We start from the raw sequence: 19,615 nt of genomic DNA on the forward strand, positions 1-19,615 counted from the left end.
TTCTCCTTTGGTGATTCTGCTTGTTATCATCAGGTGTCTTCAATAATGCTCAATCATCACTCAATTAATCACTTAATGAGCTCATTAAGTTGAACACTCTTGAGTGTTAATTTAACACTCATATTTTAACACTGACTCTGGAGCCATATAAACTCCCAGGAGAGTTAATTTAACACTGGACTTTTTGCTGTGTAGCCCACTGGATCGATTACTCTTCACACTGGATTCTTTGAAGACGGACGTGGCAGCAGTTGCAAACACTTACAGGCTACATCCAAGGATGGAAACATCTCAGGTTTTAGTGATTAACACGTTCTTTCAGTGAATTTTTCGGGTGAACGTGGTAAAAACCAATAGAAAAAAAAGTACCACATGAGACGTGATATTTGACATTTTGAAAATGTTGAACATGACGCATATCGTCGAAGCAACGTTAAAAAAACGTTTTTTTTTACAAAACATTTCATCAATGGTGTGAAAATACGTATTTATAACGTTAAAAAAATGTTTCAGCCACGTTGTGAAAATACGTGTTTATAACGTTTAAAAAATGTTTCAGCCACGTTGTGAAAATACGTGTTTATAACGTTTAAAAAATGTTTCAGCCACGTTGTGAAAATACGTGTTTATAACGTTTAAAAAACCCGACATCTGTCGTATTAAATACGTAGGATAAAAACGTTGTGACAACTTTTTCACGACGTGAAAAAAACGTTTTTGCAACGTTTTTGTGTTTGCTGGGAAGTCACCAGAATTGTGATTAGTGTCAGCTTTATTTGGGCTCTTGACCCTTTACTCTTTTATATTAGTGTTAACTGTATCTGTGAATTCAATTTGCACCTTTGCAGCAGCAGAAATATCCATGAGAAAAATACGATCATATGCAGAGGTGGGAAATCCAGGGGCCAAAGAGTAGAAGTCCTGCCATATGTTTATTCCACCCATAGACTGTAAAAAAAGATGGACGACGCCCCTTCGCTCTCTTCCGTTGATGAGAACTGAAGCCGCCTGAGTCCCGATATGGCGCTGACATATTGGAACTTGAGTCTGCGCAGTAGCGATTTCGGGACCAGACCTGCGCAGTAGTGAGCAGGAAGTAGGCTAAAGCCGCGAAATCAACGCTCACTCTCTCACTCCCTCACTCTCGCAGGGAAAGTGCATTCTGCACACTTTTTTAAAAATTGATTGCAGTACGACAAGAGGCTTATTAAAATAAAGTAAATACAATCTCCTCAGTCCTCCGAAGATCCCGAAAAAAATGTCCGTTGGTGCTTCAGTGACTACTTCGCTCAGAGAACCTGTCAATCACAGCTGTCAATCATGACTAAAAACTAACTAAAAACCAACTTATTTTTGAAACAGACACTTGAACTTACATCAGCGTGATAAAAACGACAGCAAATGAAAGAAACCACCTTTGGAAAAAAGATATTTGAAGTGTAATTTAATTGTTTAGTTGGTCTCACGTCCCATTGAATAACACGGGGAGGCGGGGCTTATGACCTATACTAGGACCAGCCACCGGGGGGCGATCGAGACGTTTTGGCTTCACTTTTCAGGGCTTGTGCGGCACGCTTGATTCCACCCATGAACTCAGTCAGCTGATTTCACTAATTAGTTCTCTCTCCTGTCGGAATTAGCAAATCCAGGTGATTGGAACAAAATACTGAGGAGGACTTTTACTTTCTGAACCTGGACTTTACACCTCTGCATAGCAATGCCACATGTCAGCCAAGAGCAAAGAAATAAACCAGAACTGGACCTTATCGTAGCCAAAAAATCTGTGTATATTAAATATGGAGTAATTTCAGCCACAGCCTCAGATGAAATCAACTGAAGAGAAAAGAAGACATTCAATCTGTGAAGATCTCAGCAGAGGAGGATTAAACAACTCCACAAACAGCATTACCAGCTTCACTTATTACTAACCAGACTGACTTTATTTCTGATTTTAAATATCTTTAAATTAAATATCTATGGGGTAAAAAATTATGCTTATGCAAGCAATAGACGGTTAGAAATGTGTCCGAGTGTGGTCCGCCTTAATTGCTCTGATGTCATGCTGACGTATGTCAACAAACTCTGGCGACGGCGAAGCGGACGTGTCGGATACTTTGTTTAATAGAACAATAAAAACAGGGTTGGAAAGACATGAAAATGTTATTTTTGGGTGAACGATATCCATCCTAATAATAAAAGAATGAAAATGAAGAATACAAGTGATTACTTAAGAATACATGAATAAACTTAAACTCATCTATTCATCTGTGTCGGATCAGAAGTTTGGACATTACTAATTCTTTACACAATCCACATATAATTCATTGAAACTGAATAACACAAATGGCATTGTGGGAATGATGTAGTGAGCAAAACGTTACACACATGAAAAAGTCTTATATTTGAGCTTGTTCTTTGAATCCAGCTTTACTCAATCTGGACATTCATCAACAAACACCAAACACTATTGAGGGAGAAACAGTGAACTGTGCGATCAGCACTTCATGATGACTTTCATTCACTATCTAGTGGAGATGAGGAGGTGCTGATGAAGAACAGGTGATCAGTGATCAGATGAACTCACACACACTTCTGTGTCCACATTTGTGAATAATAGTTCATATTTGTGGCTGTTACACTTATTGTATTGTATTTCCTTTTATTTTACCTGATCATGTAAATTCATTCACTGATCTCATTATTAATCATCACAGATAATCAGTGGTGTGGAGTTTTTATTCCCCAAACCAAAAAATGGATAGAGTTTCTCATTAAAAGACTGACCAGAGTAAGAGTAGATATGAGATATGGACTCCACTTCATAAAAGGAGACGAGACCCTTCTCATAATCCACAAACACACCGACCCTCTGAGGCTCCACTCTCAGAGAAAGAGAGACAGATGAAGAATTTGAAGAGTCACAAGCCGAATACCACTCATTAAACCGTCTCACAGTCCAGTATCCATCATCAGGTCTCAGATCGATCCAGCCCTTCCTGTAACTGGATTCTCTGGCCACTCCTAAATCCCACTCAGTTTGATCCTTCACCTGCACCTCAAAGTAAAAACACCCTGAGGAGAATCCGTCCTTCCCGAGAACACTAAGATATACATCAAACCTGTCTTTTCCCCCATCCACTGCGTTCAGTCTGTTTCCACATTCCATTTGTTTCCCATCATGAGACACGATGAGATGTGGATGAGCCGTATCAGCATCCAGAATCACATTCACTGCAGAAAATATTGAAAAGTCTGCTTTACAGATGAGCATATAATAAAAGAAAGAAAATTATATTTTATAATTAGGAATCGTGGTAACTTTATTTAAATATTGCATTAATTCAAATATTGCATTAATTTTAAACTAGATTAAAAAGTTTGTAAGCAATTGTTGAAGTTGGCCTGAGAAAACCTGAACAGAAAGTCTAAAGTAGTTTAAAAAGCTTTGCTACACTGTTAACCCTTGCTGTAAAAAAAGGCCAAATTCTGACAATATTATACTATTTTCCATTAAAACAGTAATATACCGTAGAAAACAAAAATAGCCTACAGGAATATACTGTGAATTAACAGTGCTCAAAGTCGACACTCAGAGGCTGTGTTCCCAATCACACTCTAAACTCTCATACACTATTCCCCACATTAGTTCACTAATATAGTCCACTTGAATGAAAATAAGTGAGTGAATTGAGAAACTGATGAACACCTGATAAGCAGAATCACTGAAGGACAGAGAAGCAAGAACAGAAAAAAGAGAAACACAAGAACTACAACTGACTTCCAGCCACTGAGTGTGAAACCAGTTTACAAACCAGTTTAACATTATTTCTTTCATACATGTACAAAAGTTCTTGTTGAGAATTAAAGGAGAACTCCGGTCAATTTTAACATTGAGCTCGAGTTCACGCGCGTGATCATAGGTATTAAACCTATGCGTGTGAACTCTGCAATCGACTACTTTGGACTTCAACCGAAAAACAGGATGTAAACAAAGGTATTTGCGCTGGCTTAAATAACATCATTTTTATACATATCTTTCACATCTACTGCAGTCAGACTCACTCGTGTTCACTCAGAAGGAATCACTCACATTTTCTGTGCACTTGTAATGACACATCAAGGATGTTAAGAGGCTAAAAGCAGGTTTAAATATTGCCCCATTGAAGTCAACAGGGTGCAAATTTTAAAAATAGAATAACTCGGTGTAGGCAACACCGATTTTTGTTGTTGTTCTCTGTATTGACAGCACTCCAAATGTACAAAAAAATGAGCTCAATGTTAAAATTGACCGGAGTTCTCCTTTAACAGAGATTTAGTTAATAATAAAGTTTGTAGTCACCATGATGGAGATCAGTATTTGCTTTAGTTGGTCTCTTGTCCATTGACTTTTTACCATTAATTTCTCTCTGGCTGCTTTAACTTTGAGTTTATAAAGCACATTTGTTAGGGCAAGAAAAAGCCAAGAGGAAGAAGATCAGGAGTTTATGGCTGTTGTGATGTAACCATCCTGGACATGTCTGATCTCATTCTGTGTATAAGTTTTGAATTTATGGGTATTTCATATTTATTATATATCTGTTAATCTACAACATGAAATCCAGCAAAGATTCTGTAACCAATTGTGAAGAATATTGAAATCATATAGTGCATTAAAACATTTTTAACACCTGCTTCACTCAGACACACACAGACATCAACAATCAGCACATGAATCTCAACAATGGTGACAATCAAAAGTTTCATGTCGCTATGCATGCTGGGTTCTAGGATAGTATAAAACTCCCAGCATGCATTGCTGCATGAATAAAAAAATGTAAAAAAAAAATGATTGCCACCATTGATGAGAGACATATGCAGGTTTTTGATATCTCTGTGTTTCTACAAGACAATGTAGTGCTGTCTTTTGGTTGTGCATAATGTGTTAAAAAAAATCATTGTAACTTATTACTGTAGTTTCAAGTGGTGTTAATATAAAGCTTTTAATACAGGATTAATCTCTGAACAAGATTAGTGATTGAACAGGCTATATGATGATTTTGTCATCATAACCAATATAACTGCAACCATTTATAAGCCCTGTGTATGCACAAGTGTGACTTACAAAAACAGTTCAGACAGTAAGTGAAAATCTAATGATAAAAAGTCAAACACTACACAAACACTGGTCTCTATAATGGTAACTTCAAACCAAACATTTTCAATTAAACATCTCAATAACAACTTATGTAGATATATGACAGAAATAAAGTCATACTGGTTAATAATAGGTGTAATAATGTGTAATGGCTGGAAGTCAGTTTTAGTTATTGTGTTTCTTTCTATATTTTCTGTTGTTCCTCTCTCCTTCAGTGATTCTGCTTGTTCACTTAATTATCTCACTGCAACACTGCATCAGTGTTACTTTTTACTCTTTGTAGTGTGGATTTTCCTGTGGGGTTGAAAGGGTTAAATGTATAAACTAAAAAAAATTGCATAAAACATTACCGTCTAAACTTCTGTTAAATCTCAAGAACTTTTGTCGATGTATGACAGAAATAAAGTCAAACTGGTAATAATGTGTAATGACTCGAAGTCAGTTGTAGTTATTGTGTTTCTCTTTTTTCTGTTATTGTTTTTTCTCTTTCCGTCAATGATTATGCTTATTAACATCAGGTGTCACCACTAATGGCCAATCATCACTTAATTAATCACTTAATTATCTCATTAACTTCAACACTGCTTCAGTGTTAACTTAATTATCTCATTAACTTCAACACTGCTTCAGTGTTAATTTTTAACACCCTGTAGTGTGGACACATATGTACACTGAGGAGTGTTAATTTAACACTGGGGATTTTGCTGTGTACCAAAAACTCAAAAACATTAATTAATTAATTAATAAATGTTTGACATGACGGTGAATTTAAAATAAATACTTATGAATAGATTTTACTCACCTGTGTATGTTCTTAAATGTGAGACAGCTAAGTATGAAACAAAGTATGAAGTTAGAAAGGGTTCATTACAGAATTAATCTTTAATCAATAATGAGATCAATCATTTTGATCACTGCTTGAAAACACATGACTTTACACAGTTTATACTGTATATCCTATAATTACATATAATGAATAGTATAGACATATGAATGCACAGTGTATTAATTCATTGTTTTGCAAAAAAATTCAAAAGTAATTAATATTTTAATAAAAGCATATAAACAAATTCACCTTGTGTTAAAATAATCTTCTGACTTTGTAAAAGTTGATCACGTTCTAAAGAAAATTCTGAAATAGAGGAGAAAATAATATTATAGATCTGTACAGCAGAATCAAACTTTGCTACATTATTTTCCTGTTATCACTGTAAAGCTGCAGTGACACAATCTGTATTGTATAAAGCACTATATAAATAAAGGTGACTTGACTGGACATTGAAATTACAAACAAGTTACAATCACTAGTTGTGTTTATAGGGTGTGTTAACATCACACAAGTACATCAGTGACTGAATCAATATTCATTATATAAACAACTGATAACCATTTATAGGACCCAATATATACACAAACTAAATGAATACAGTGCTCTTCAGTCATTTCCGACCGGAATTTCTAAAAATCACAGCTTCATCGGAATGTTATGAAACTTGGTGACTTTTATGGCATTAGGAATGTGAGAACACAAAAAAAATGGAGGTTATGATCCGAGCAGGCTAAGAGGTCGTACAAAACAATTAGTCAAACTTTAGATTTTCGGTCAAAAATTACTGACCATAGAAAATTAATGGGAAATTGACAAAAACACAAACATTCTCTACAAATCAGCCACCATGCTGAAAAAAAGTGCTCAGCAATGAAGGGGTGAAACTCTAAAACATCAATAGTGAAAAACATAACATGATTAATAATTATAATGAATATATATATATACAGTGAGGAAAATAAGTATTTGAACACCCTGCTATTTTGCAAGTTCTCCCACTTGGAAATCATGGAGGGGTCTGAAATTGTCATCGTAGGTGCATGTCCACTGTGAGAGACATAATCTAAAAAAAAATCCAGAAATCACAATATAAAAAATATATGATTTTTTAACTATTTATTTGTATGATACAGCTGCAAATAAGTATTTGAACACCTGTCTATCAGCTAGAATTCTGACCCTCAAAGACCTGTTAGTCTGCCTTTAAAATGTCCACCTCCACTCCATTTATTATCCTAAATTAGATGCACCTGTTTGAGGTCGTTAGCTGCATAAAGACACCTGTCCACCCCATACAATCAGTAAGAATCCAACTACTAACATGGCCAAGACCAAAGAGCTGTCCAAAGACACTAGAGACAAAATTGTGGTGTTTGGTGTTTTAAGCCCCCAACGGCGCCTTCCAGGCAGCGAGGGGATGGGTAGGTTTAAGGATGAGGGTAGGGTTAGCTGCCTCTAAGGAGCCATTGGGGGCTTAAAACACCATCGAGCCAAAATTGTACACCTCCACAAGGCTGGAAAGGGCTACGGGGAAATTGCCAAGCAGCTTGGTGAAAAAAGGTCCACTGTTGGAGCAATCATTAGAAAATGGAAGAAGCTAAACATGACTGTCAATCTCCCTCGGACTGGGGCTCCATGCAAGATCTCACCTCGTGGGGTCTCAATGATCCTAAGAAAGGTGAGAAATCAGCCCAGAACTACACGGGAGGAGCTGGTCAATGACCTGAAAAGAGCTGGGACCACCGTTTCCAAGGTTACTGTTGGTAATACACTAAGACGTCATGGTTTGAAATCATGCATGGCACGGAAGGTTCCCCTGCTTAAACCAGCACATGTCAAGGCCCGTCTTAAGTTTGCCAATGACCATTTGGATGATCCAGAGGAGTCATGGGAGAAAGTCATGTGGTCAGATCAGACCAAAATAGAACTTTTTGGTCATAATTCCACTAAACGTGTTTGGAGGAAGAAGAATGATGAGTACCATCCCAAGAACACCATCCCTACTGTGAAGCATGGGGGTGGTAGCATCATGCTTTGGGGGTGTTTTTCTGCACATGGGACCCAATGACCCGAAGCACACAGCCAGGATAACCAAGGAGTGGCTCTGTAAGAAGCATATCAAGGTTCTGGCATGGCCTAGTGTTACATCCAGTGATTGTCTGTATTTCTCCTGTTCTGTATTTCCGTGTCTTGTTGTTATCCTAGGTCAGTTCCTGTGCTTAATTCATGGCGTGTCCCAGCTGATGGCATAAAGAGGGCTTGGTTGTGGCGCATCGAGCGGGAGAGAGCGGCTTTGTTTTGTGTTTGAATTGTTGCTTTAAGTTGATCCTTGGTTATGTAAACTTTTGAGTTAATAAATAAATCAATCCTTAGACATTTGTTTGCCGAACTTTCTCCTGCCTCTTTTGTTACTATTTGAGAGCCAGTAGTAACACCTAGCCAGTCTCCAGACCTAAACCCAATAGAGAATCTTTGGAGGGAGCTCAAACTCCGTGTTTCTCAGCGACAGCCCAGAAACCTGACTGATCTAGAGAAGATCTGTGTGGAGGAGTGGGCCAAAATCCCTCCTGCAGTGTGTGCAAACCTGGTGAAAAACTACAGGAAATGTTTGACCTCTGTAATTGCAAACAAAGGCTACTGTACCAAATATTAACATTGATTTTCTCAGGTGTTCAAATACTTATTTGCAGCTGTATCATACAAATAAATAGTTAAAAAATCATACATTGAGATTTCTGGATTTTTTTTTTTAGATTATGTCTCTCACACTGGACATGCACCTACGATGATAATTCAGACCCCTCCATGATTTCTAAGTGGGAGAACTTGCAAAATAGCAGGGTGTTCAAATCAAGCGGCAACCTCCCCGTCTCTCTCTTGAAACCAATACGGAAGTGAGTTAAACTGCAATTCATTGACTGGCCGCTTGAGGCTGACTGCAGAGGTGAGTCAAATCTGTATCTCCCCCATGTTAAAATTACCAACTTTACAGCAGAAAAAAACATGTTTACAGCCTGGTTCTCTCTGTGGCTTTGGTCTATACAGCTAATTTTGCCCTTCATAACAACTGTGAGGGGGGTGAATTTTTTTATAACTCATCCGTTTAGTTGATTAATATTTAAAGTTCTGCATAATTAAGGGTGTGTCCAGTTTTGAGTGACAGGTGGATTCCCGCTGATGTCAATGCTATCCGTTTGTCTCCTGTTAGCCGCGTCACTTCACCGCAGCAAGTTTTAGCTGCTGAACTTGCCACCTCTGCAGTGTTTGTGCTTTTTTCGGGATTATTTCATTCAATTTAATACACCCATTACTTCGCCCACGGCTTTGGATTCCGTCGTTGTCGTCGAGTATCGTTCGAGAGAACAACCAGCGCTGTATTTCAGTTGTTTTCCTCTGTGAACATGCACTAATGGATGTCTGACAATTTCGTTGCTTTTTGGAGTTTTCAGATTTAAAAACGTCTATAGATATAAAGGCTCGTTCGTTCTGCTCTCACGGAACATATTGATTATAATATGCTTATGTACTGTCAGATGAAATCCTGCAGGTGTCGGCGCTTTCTCCGTCAATGCAATAAATGCACATCATTGAATGAGCGCGGATTTCTAGCGCATTTACTTGAACTTCATAGGTAACGTTAATATATCTATGGTTTAACCCATTTGAGAGGCGGCCAAAATCAGAATTTAAAATGGACTGAATGCTCTCTACGAACTTGACGAGCGATGCCGCGCAATCACTGTCACACACACTCTCTCAGAGTAATAGTTACTGCATAATACATTTTCAACTAGCAGAATAGTACAGAATCACGATACACAGTCTCACTTGTAGCCATGTCTTTTAATAATATTTCGATGGGCAAAAACAGGAACTTTTAATTGTCTTTACATCATCAACTCACTTTAGCGCGAGGCCCTGTGCAGTCGCAGACTTGGTACTTTCAGTAGCATATAGCATTACCTCCCAAGCCTGAGCTAACTCGATCACGTCGAGCGGTGAGCGTGGTTTCAGATAGCCAGGCTACTCAGCTCCACTCACGCCCCGCCTCTTTGCCCATTTTCTGTTATCCGGGAGTGATGCAAGGTGACGCGAGGCCAAGATGGCGACGGTCGACTCTGCCCACTTTAGGCTTCAAAAATGCTCTTCAGAAACCTACGGGTGACGTCACGGACACTACGTCCATATTTTTTTACAGTCTATGGTTCAAATACTTATTTTCCTTACTGTATATACATGTATATATATATATATATATATATATATATATATATATATATATATATATATATATATATTTATATATATATATATATATAATTAATTATTATTAAAATGATTAAAATCATAATTAATATAATGTTTAAAATATCTAATAATAATATAAATAATAATAAGCTATGATAAAGCATTACTGTTTATTTTTATACATTTTTTGTTTGTATTGTATTAAAATTATTTTTGTATTTAATGAATCATAATGTTACCTGTAACAAAATGCTTTCTCTGTATTCAGGTTTGACTGTAGTAATAATGCAAAAACGTGTACACTTCACATCAAATTTATTTAAAAAAATTGAAAAACCTTGGCAAAAAGTTTTATTTGAGAATTTCTAAAAAAATACATTGAAATCCTCATCTTAAAGGGTAACTAAATCCTAAACCAACTTTTTTTAGTTAATGGTCTCTAAGAATGGGGCTTTATTAGTGCTGTTCATTGATTCGAGTAACTTTTTTGACATTTGTGTATAAAGTGTTTTATTTCTACAATATATGGTGTAAAAACGTCTGAGTGCTGCCCTCTTCAGGTTGAACTACGGTGGCTACTGCAGTTGAATTTTCCTATTGGATGTTTGCGGTGGTACGTGACAAAAGCGGTGGCAAGTGACGTAAGCAGAATCCTCTGGGGTCGACAAACGCGCCGGCGCATTTTGCTGGATTATTTCACATAGCGGCAAAATATGAATATGCCTACAGAGAGCACGCGCTATTGACAGCCCCCGCTCAGCTTCTCCCTCGGCTCGTTCCCTCTATCTCCACTGGGGTCTGCCCACTTTTCCAGCATTTTTCAAATATTGCCAGTGGGTGGAGTCAGGCTCTGACCAGGGGTTTAGTTACCCTTTAAAAGTAAGTAATTTGGTCCAAAAACAACTAGAGAATTCACAAGCCTCTCCATAGAGAGCTATACAGGCATCTAGTGGTAAACCCATGCAATAACATGTCAAATTAAAATTTATCAATAGATGGCGCTAATCTGACTTAAAAAAAAATTATTTAAAAGGCCCAGTCTGTATATTAATCTGAAATACTGTAATAATTGAAGAAATATTTTTAAAAATTTGAAAAATAAATGTGTGTATTATTTTCAATGGCAAAAATTAACCATAAATATTGCATAAATATTAATAAGTACCATCAAATCCTCTCAAAATACAAAAGAATATTGCATTGGTTTTACTGGAGAGGAGGAAGTTTCATTTTTAGGTGTCTCTTCTGACAGGGAAGATAACAAGTGTTCCACCCAAACGAAGAGCACCTGAGGGTTAAGTAGATATATTATGGCTGTAAACAGACTTTTAATGAACAATTCATCAATAACTTAATAAAAGGTTGTATCAGTGATTTCAGGCCCAAAAAAGGCCCAAACATAAATGATCACATTCATCTAATCTTTCCTAATGATCCGCTAGCTACCCGCCCCATAAGCAGGCCGTCAAAAAAACGTCTCTGTGTAGGCAGCCTACACAAAAACAATTGGTTTCACCAACCATTCAAAACCAAAATAAATAGTGTTCCAACTAGGGCTGGGCGATATGGCTGAAAACTGTATCACGATATAAGTGTTTCATATCGGTCGATATCGATAATTATTGAATTTTTTTATAACATAATATTATTTAAAATAAGGACCAGTCCAGGAGACAAATATATTACATTTAAATATTTTTTATTTTAAACTTAACCTACCTCTGATTATAATCTCATCAGTTATAAAGGCAGAAATGTCAACACGACCATGGAAAACTCAAAAGTCTAAAATCACAATGAACACTTAACAATTATCTCTTAACATTAAGGTGCAAAATTAAAGTATACATAAGAAATGCTTTATAAAGGGGTGGGCGATATGGCAAAAATATAATATTACGATTTCTTTCTATAAATTCTATAAATCTATTTCTTTCTATTTTCTATAAATTATACATTGATACTTATTAAAGCTATTAGTAAAGTTATCAGTCAAGAGCAGTGAGTGATTTTCTCTTTACATTTTGTTGTTTTATTATCATTAAAGGGATAGTTCTCCTAAAAATTCTAATTTTCATAATTTACTCTCTCACGTTGTTTTAAACTCGAATAAGTTTCTTTCTTCTGTTGAAAATAAAAGTTATTTGGAAGAATGACCAACAGTTGATGTTACCCCATTACCCCAGTGACTTCCATAGTATATTTTTCTCCTATGGAAGTCAATGGGGACCAGCTACTGTTTGGATACCCACATTCTTCAAAATATTAATATTAGAAAATATTAGAAGGCAATTAATACAGGTTTGGAACAACATTAGAGTGCGTAAATAATGAGATAATTTTTATTTTTGGGTGAACTATCCCTTTAAGGACAAGCGGCAGCGTGTTTACTATTACTGTCTCTTTAAGAGCTGCGCGCGACGCGTCTATTATACACGCATTTGACAAGCAGATTTTCTCTCAATTTTCTCAAGTTTGCTTTCACTTTAGACATATCCGACTAGTTTATGTAAACCTTGTGTGTATATAACAGTATTAGCAAAATAAGACTCGAAAGATAACTTAGTATTCAGGCGCTGGTAGACCGGCTTTTAGTGCATGTGAGCTTCACATGTAGCAGCTATGCGCTGAGAAACGCACACGCTTGAACAGCGCATAACAGAGAAACTGACGACGGTCTTGCATAATCTGCAGATGACATTGGTCTGACTACGGTCAGACTTTAAGTCAGGCGAGCTGACTTTTCCTGTTTTATCTAGTTACTAGAGAGTGAGTGCCTTTGTTCATGCAATCAAACTTGTTTTGCTGGTTTCTTCCGACGGAAAAAAAAAAATTATCGAACGTTTTATCGAACGCATTTTTTATTGATATTGATTACGTGTCTATCGCGATACATATCGTTATCGTTTTATCGCCCAGCCCTAGTTCCAACCAATCACCGAAAGGGGGTGGGTGTTGTGAGGTTTTACGGTGAGCTCAACCTTTCAGCTCCGACTTCGCGTGCATCCGTGCACGAGTGCAAAACCTCACAACACCCACCCCCTGTCGGTCTGCTTATGGGGCGGGCAGCTAGCGGATCGTTAGAAAACACAGTAAATTCCCCGGTGTTTATATGGGAACCACCAGCAGGGTGTTAAAAGTAACACTGAAGCAGTGTTAGAGTTAATTAGATAATTAAGTAATTAATTGAGTGATGATTAATTAATTGAGTGATGATTGAGCATTGAAGACACCTGATGATAACAAGCAGAATCACTGAAGAAAAGAGAAACACAAGAACTACAACTGACTCCATCCATCCATCCATCCATTTTCTACCGCTTATCCGGGGCCGGGTCGCGGGGGCAGCAGTCTAAGCAGGGATGCCCAGACTTCCCTCTCCCTCGACACTTCCTCCAGCTCTTCCGGGGGGACACCGAGGCGTTCCCAGGCCAGCTGGGAGACATAGTCTCTCCAGCGTGTCCTAGGTCTTCCCCGGGGTCTCCTCCCGGTGGGACATGCCCGGAACGCCTTCCCAGGAAGGCGTCCAGGAGGCATCCGGAAAAGATGCCCGAGCCACCTCAACTGACCCCTCTCGATGTGGAGGAGCAGCGGCTCTACTCTGAGCTCCTCCCGAGTGACCGAGCTTCTCACCCTATCTCTAAGGGAGCGCCCAGCCACCCTGCGGAGAAAGCTCATTTCGGCCGCTTGTATCCGGGATCTTGTCCTTTCGGTCATGACCCAAAGCTCATGACCATAGGTGAGAGTAGGAACGTAGATTGACCGGTAAATCGAGAGCTTCGCCTTGCGGCTCAGCTCCTTCTTCACCACGACAGACCGGTACAGCGACCGCATTACTGCAGAAGCTGCACCGATCCGTCTGTCAATCTCCCGTTCCATCCTTCCCTCACTCGTGAACAAGACCCCGAGATACTTGAACTCCTCCACTTGAGGCAGGAACTCTCCACCAACCTGAAGCGGGCAAGCCACCCTTTTCCGACTGAGGACCATGGCCTCGGATTTGGAGGTGCTGATTCTCATCCCGGCCGCTTCACACTCGGCTGCAAACCGTCCCAGTGCATGCTGGAGGTCCTGGTTTGATGAGGCCAACACGACCACATCATCCGCAAAGAGCAGAGATGAAATCGTGTGGTCCCCAAACCTGACCCCCTCCGGCCCCTGGCTGCGCCTAGAAATTCTGTCCATAAAAATTATGAACAGAACCGGTGACAAAGGGCAGCCCTGCCGGAGTCCAACACGCACCGGGAACAAGTCTGACTTACTGCTGACAATCCGAACCAAGCTCCTGCTCCGGTCGTACAGGGACCGGATAGCCCTTAGCAAAGGGCCCCGGACCCCATACTCCCGGAGCACCCTCCACAGGCTGCCGCGAGGGACACAGTCGAATGCCTTCTCCAAATCCACAAAGCACATGTGGATTGGTTGGGCAAACTCCCATGAACCCTCCAGCACCCTGTAGAGGGTATAGAGCTGATCCAGTGTTCCACGACCGGGACGAAAACCACACTGTTCCTCCTGAATCCGAGGTTCTACTATCGGTCGGATTCTCCTCTCCAGTACCCTGGCATAGACTTTCCCAGGGAGGCTGAGAAGTGTGATCCCCCTATAGTTGGAGCACACCCTCCGATCCCCCTTCTTGAAAAGAGGGACCACCACCCCGGTCTGCCAGTCCAAAGGTACTGTCCCCGACCGCCACGCGATGTTGCAGAGGCGTGTCAGCCAAGACAGCCCCACAACATCCAGAGACTTGAGGTACTCAGGGCGGATCTCATCCACCCCCGGTGCCTTGCCACCGAGGAGTTTCTTGACTACCTCGGTGACTTCAGCTTGGGTGATGGACGAGTCCGCCTCCGAGCCCTCAGCCTCTGCTTCCTCAATGGAAGACGTGATGGCGGGATTGACGGCGGGATTGAGGAGATCCTCGAAGTATTCCTTCCACCGTCCGGTGATATCCCCAGTCGAGGTCAACAGCTGCCCACCTCCACTGTAAACAGCATTGGTAGGGCACTGCTTCCCCCTCCTGAGGCGCCGGACGGTTTGCCAGAATCTCTTCGAGGCCGACCGATAGTCCTTCTCCATGGCCTCACCGAACTCCTCCCAGGCCCGAGTTTTTGCCTCCACAACCACCCGGGCTGCAGTCCGCTTGGCCCGTCGGTACCCATCAGCTGCCTCAGGAGTCCCACAAGCCAGCCAGGCCCGGTAGGACTCCTTCTTCAGCTTGACAGCATCCCTTACTTCCGGTGTCCACCACCGGGTTCGGGGATTGCCGCCTCGACAGGCACCGGAGACCTTACGGCCACAGCTCCGAGTGGCTGCGTTGACAATGGAGGTGGAGAACATGGTCCACTCGGACTCAATATCTCCAGACTCCCTCGTGATCTGGTCAAAGCTCTGCCGGAGGTGGGAGTTGAAGATCTCTCTGACAGGGGATTCGGCCAAGCGTTCCCAACAGACCCTCACAGTACGTTTGGGTCTGCCGAGTCTGTCCAGCTTCCTCCCCCGCCATCGGATCCAACTCACCACCAGGTGGTGATCAGTTGACAGCTCCGCCCCTCTCTTCACCCGAGTGTCCAAGACATATGGCCGGAGGTCGGATGAAACGACTACAAAGTCGATCATCGACCTCCGGCCTAGGGTGTCCTGGTGCCATGTGCACTGATGGACACCCTTATGCTTGAACATGGTGTTTGTTATGGACAAGCTGTAACTAGCACAGAAGTCCAATAACAGAACACCACTCGGGTTCAGATCAGGGGGGCCGTTCCTCCCAATCACGCCCCTCCAGGTGTCACTGTCGCTGCCCACGTGGGCGTTGAAGTCGCCCAGTAGAACGATGGAGTCCCCAGTCGGAGCACTTTCCAGCACCCCTCCCAGAGACTCCAAGAAGGCCGGGTACTCTGCACTGCCATTCGGCCCGTAAGCACAAACGACAGTGAGAGACCTATCCCCGACCCGAAGGCGCAGGGAAACGACCCTCTCGTTCACCGGGGTGAACTCCAACACAGCCCGCCGCCTCTCACCATGGGCAACTCCAGAGTGGTGAAGAGTCCATCCTCTCTCGAGGAGTGTGGTTCCAGAGCCCAAGCCGTGCGTAGAGGTGATCCCAACTATCTCTAGTCGGAATCTCTGAACCTCACGCACAACCTCAGGCTCCTTCCCCACCAGAGAGGTGACATTCCATGTCCCTAGAGCTAGATTCCGCGTCCAGGGATCGGGTTGTCTAGGCCCCCGCCTTCGACTGCCGCCCGATCCACTTTGCACCAGCCCCTTACGGTCCCTCCTGCAGGTGGTGGGTCCACGGGAGGGTGGCCCCACGTCGCTCCTTCGGGCTGAGCCCGGCCGGACCCCATGGGGGGAGGCCCGACCACCAGGCGCTCGCATACGAGCCCCAACCCCGGGCCTAGCTCCAGGGTGGGGCCCCGGCTGCGCCATACCGGGCGACGTCACGGTCCTCATTTTTTTTGGCATCATAAGGGGGTTTTGAACCGCTCTTAGTCTGACCCGTCGCCTAGGACCTGTTTGCCTTGGGAGACCCTACCAGGGGCATATAGCCCCAGACAACATAGCTCCTAGGGTCATTCGGGTACTCAAACCCCTCCACCACGGTAAGGTGGCAGTTCAAGGAGGGGACAACTGACTCCCAGAGATGAAATCAACTGAAGATAAAAGACATTAAATCTCTCAAGATCTCAGGAGAGGAGGATTAAACAACTCCACAAACAGCATTACATCTTCACTTATTACCAGCTAATTATTGAGAATTAATAGAGGTGTAGATGTTGATGTTTTATTGGAAATTATAGGTTTTGTAAGGTCACCATCATGGTGATCAGTGTTTCCTTTAGTTGGCCGGTTTGACTCTTGCCTTTTTAAGCAAGTTTGTGGTCTTTGTAACAGTGTTTACCAAAACACATAAGTTGTTACAAAGAAAGCCAGAAACAAAGATGATCATGTTATGTAATTTGAACCATAATGAATTAGAATGATTTACTAATCTCATAACTGAGCAAAAAAGGTTATTTGTAACTAATAGATTATTATTTATTTTTTTCACCAACAATAATTTCTTACCACAGGTCAGACATTCTGAATTGTGATTTTTAAAATACCTTGTGGAGCAAATTACTTTAGACACATACAGACATCAAGAATTAGCATATGATTTCAACAATGGTGACATGCTTCATGCAGCAATGCATGCCGGGAGCCACCATATTATAAAACTAATGGCTCCCAGCATGCATTGCAGCATGAAGCATGTCACCATTGTTGTGATTCATAAGCTGAATCTTGATGTTAGTGTGTGTGTTTTTCTTTTTGGGGGGTTTTCTCTAGTGATGAGTCGTTTCGTAATTCACGATCCGTTCATTGCGTCTGTCACGTGAAAAATGAACGAAAGACTCGGAAGGTAAAGTAATTATTTATGTTCCCTGTAAATTATTTTTGACTGCATTATAATGATTTCTTAATTCAGAATATGATCAAGATTGCGTAGGTGGATGTGTTCGGGGAATTTGCCTGTTAAAAGTATAACATTTAAAGCCCCTTAAATGAACGAAATGACTCGAAAAAAGATTTGTTCATTTTGATGAACGAGATCGAACAAGAGAGTCAGTAAAATGATCCGAACTTCCCATCACTAGTTTTCTCGCAATGCTAAAGATTACTTTAAAAATTAAAATTCAGAATGTTTGATCTTTGGAAAAAAAATTATTGATAATACTATAGGTAAAAATCTGTTAATAACAAGTAATCTCTTTTGGTCAATGATGACATTTGTCAATATTTTTTCTTTATAATGATGAAATATGTATCACCTGATCATCTTTGTTTATTGTTTCCTTCACAACAAGTATGTTTTTGGTAAACACTGTTACAAAGACAACATTTAAAATAAAACAATATATAGTCAAATCATCCAACTAAATGATACACTGATCACCATAATGGTAACCAAACATTTTCAATAAAACATCAACATCTAAAACTCTGTTCATTCTCAAAAAGAACTTCTGTAGATGAATAACAGAAATAAGGTCAAACTGGTTTGTAATAAGAGAGATTTCATGTCTTTCAGTTGATTTCATCTAAGGCTGTGTCTGGAAGTCAGTTGTAGTTCTTTTGTTTCTCTTTTCTTCAGTAATTCTGCTTGTTATCATCAGGTGTCTTCAATAATCAAACAATCATCACTCAATTAATCATGTAATTATCTAACTAACTCTAACACTGCTTCAGTGTTACTTTTAACACCCTGCTGGTGGTTCCCATATGAACGCCGAGAAGTGTTAATTTAACACCAGGGAATTTACTGTGAAGATTAGATGAATGTGATCATTTATGTTTGGGCCTTTTTTGGGCCTGAAATCGCTGATACAACCTTTAATAAAGACATATTCACCATGTTGTATTCTGCTCTTCTCATCCTGTAGTTGTTTGTGTGCTGAAGAAAATTCAGAATAAAAGACAATAGAAAACAGAATTCAGACAACATGAGCATTAATAACATAAAATTTCGGATTGAGTAATAACACATCACAGGAGATATACAAGTATGTGAATACATAATGTCTGTTAATTAAATATTCTGAGGATAAAAAAAAAAACAGACTTGACATTAATACTGATTTAAATAAGTTAATAAAGACAGATTCACCATGTTGTATTTTCCTGTGCTCATCCGGTAGTTGATCGAGTGCTGAAAATTCCAAACAAAAGACGAGAAAACAGAATTAATTATATAGCTTACTTACATACATTTCCTTCCGTAGTGTTTGGGAAAAAGACATTTTCCTCAGTACTTCACTTCATCAACGAAGATGAGTGAGCCAATACCTGTCTTACACGCCTATACTGTCAACACTTTACTTAACTTCTTGTGTTATCTTTTTACATGGACTCAGTTAAGCTGTATTTACTCAGTATTTTCAACTTGAACATTTTTGTTTTTTGAACTTTTTGAATTTAGTTGAAATAACTATGAAAGTAAAGTGAACTTACTTTTTAAGTTTTCTATACCAAAGTTCATGTTGATTTCACCTTATTTGGCTTATTTTCTTAGTTCTTAGTTCAACCAAATAAATAATTATTTTATTTCTGTTGTTTTTTTATTTAAATTGTAAATGATTATTTTATTTCAAATGTTTCAGTTGACAGCTTTTTTATTACCATTTAAATTCCTTTCTATGGCAATTAATAATCTGATGTCAGCCATTGAAACATATAAACTGCAAATCAAATCAAATCAATTAAATCTGTGAAGATCTCAGCTGAGGATTAAACAACTCCACAAACAGCATTACCAGCTTTATTTATTACTAGCAGTTTGATTTTCCACAAGTGTATAAAAGCTGTTTCTGAGATTTAACAGAGACTGAGCTCTATGCTGTAAAGTGTAAACTAATGTA

At 40.1% G+C, this 19,615-nt stretch overlaps 1 protein-coding gene across 3 annotated transcripts in view; it reads right to left on the reverse strand.

The window, feature by feature from the left end:
- Positions 1 to 2,009: 2,009 nt before the first annotated feature.
- Positions 2,010 to 19,615, reverse strand: part of LOC307158096 (butyrophilin subfamily 1 member A1-like) — a 34,501-nt gene continuing 16,895 nt past the window's right edge. For 2 of the 3 annotated variants that reach the window (XM_079870376.1, XM_079870375.1), the window contains 5 exons: positions 18,865 to 18,906; positions 18,610 to 18,651; positions 6,210 to 6,266; positions 5,937 to 5,963; positions 2,010 to 3,231 (listed from right to left, as the gene is read on the reverse strand). In XM_079870376.1, coding sequence (XP_079726502.1) covers positions 2,702 to 3,231; positions 5,937 to 5,963; positions 6,210 to 6,266; positions 18,610 to 18,651; positions 18,865 to 18,906 — 698 coding nt within the window. In that variant the 3' untranslated portion in view covers positions 2,010 to 2,701. The remainder of the gene's footprint in view (positions 3,232 to 5,936; positions 5,964 to 6,209; positions 6,267 to 18,609; positions 18,652 to 18,864; positions 18,907 to 19,615) is intronic. The other variant, XM_079870377.1, reaches the window with a different exon arrangement.

The sequence above is a fragment of the Squalius cephalus genome (assembly GCF_949319135.1).
Source record: "Squalius cephalus genome assembly, chromosome: 1".
Taxonomy (NCBI): domain Eukaryota; kingdom Metazoa; phylum Chordata; class Actinopteri; order Cypriniformes; family Leuciscidae; genus Squalius; species Squalius cephalus.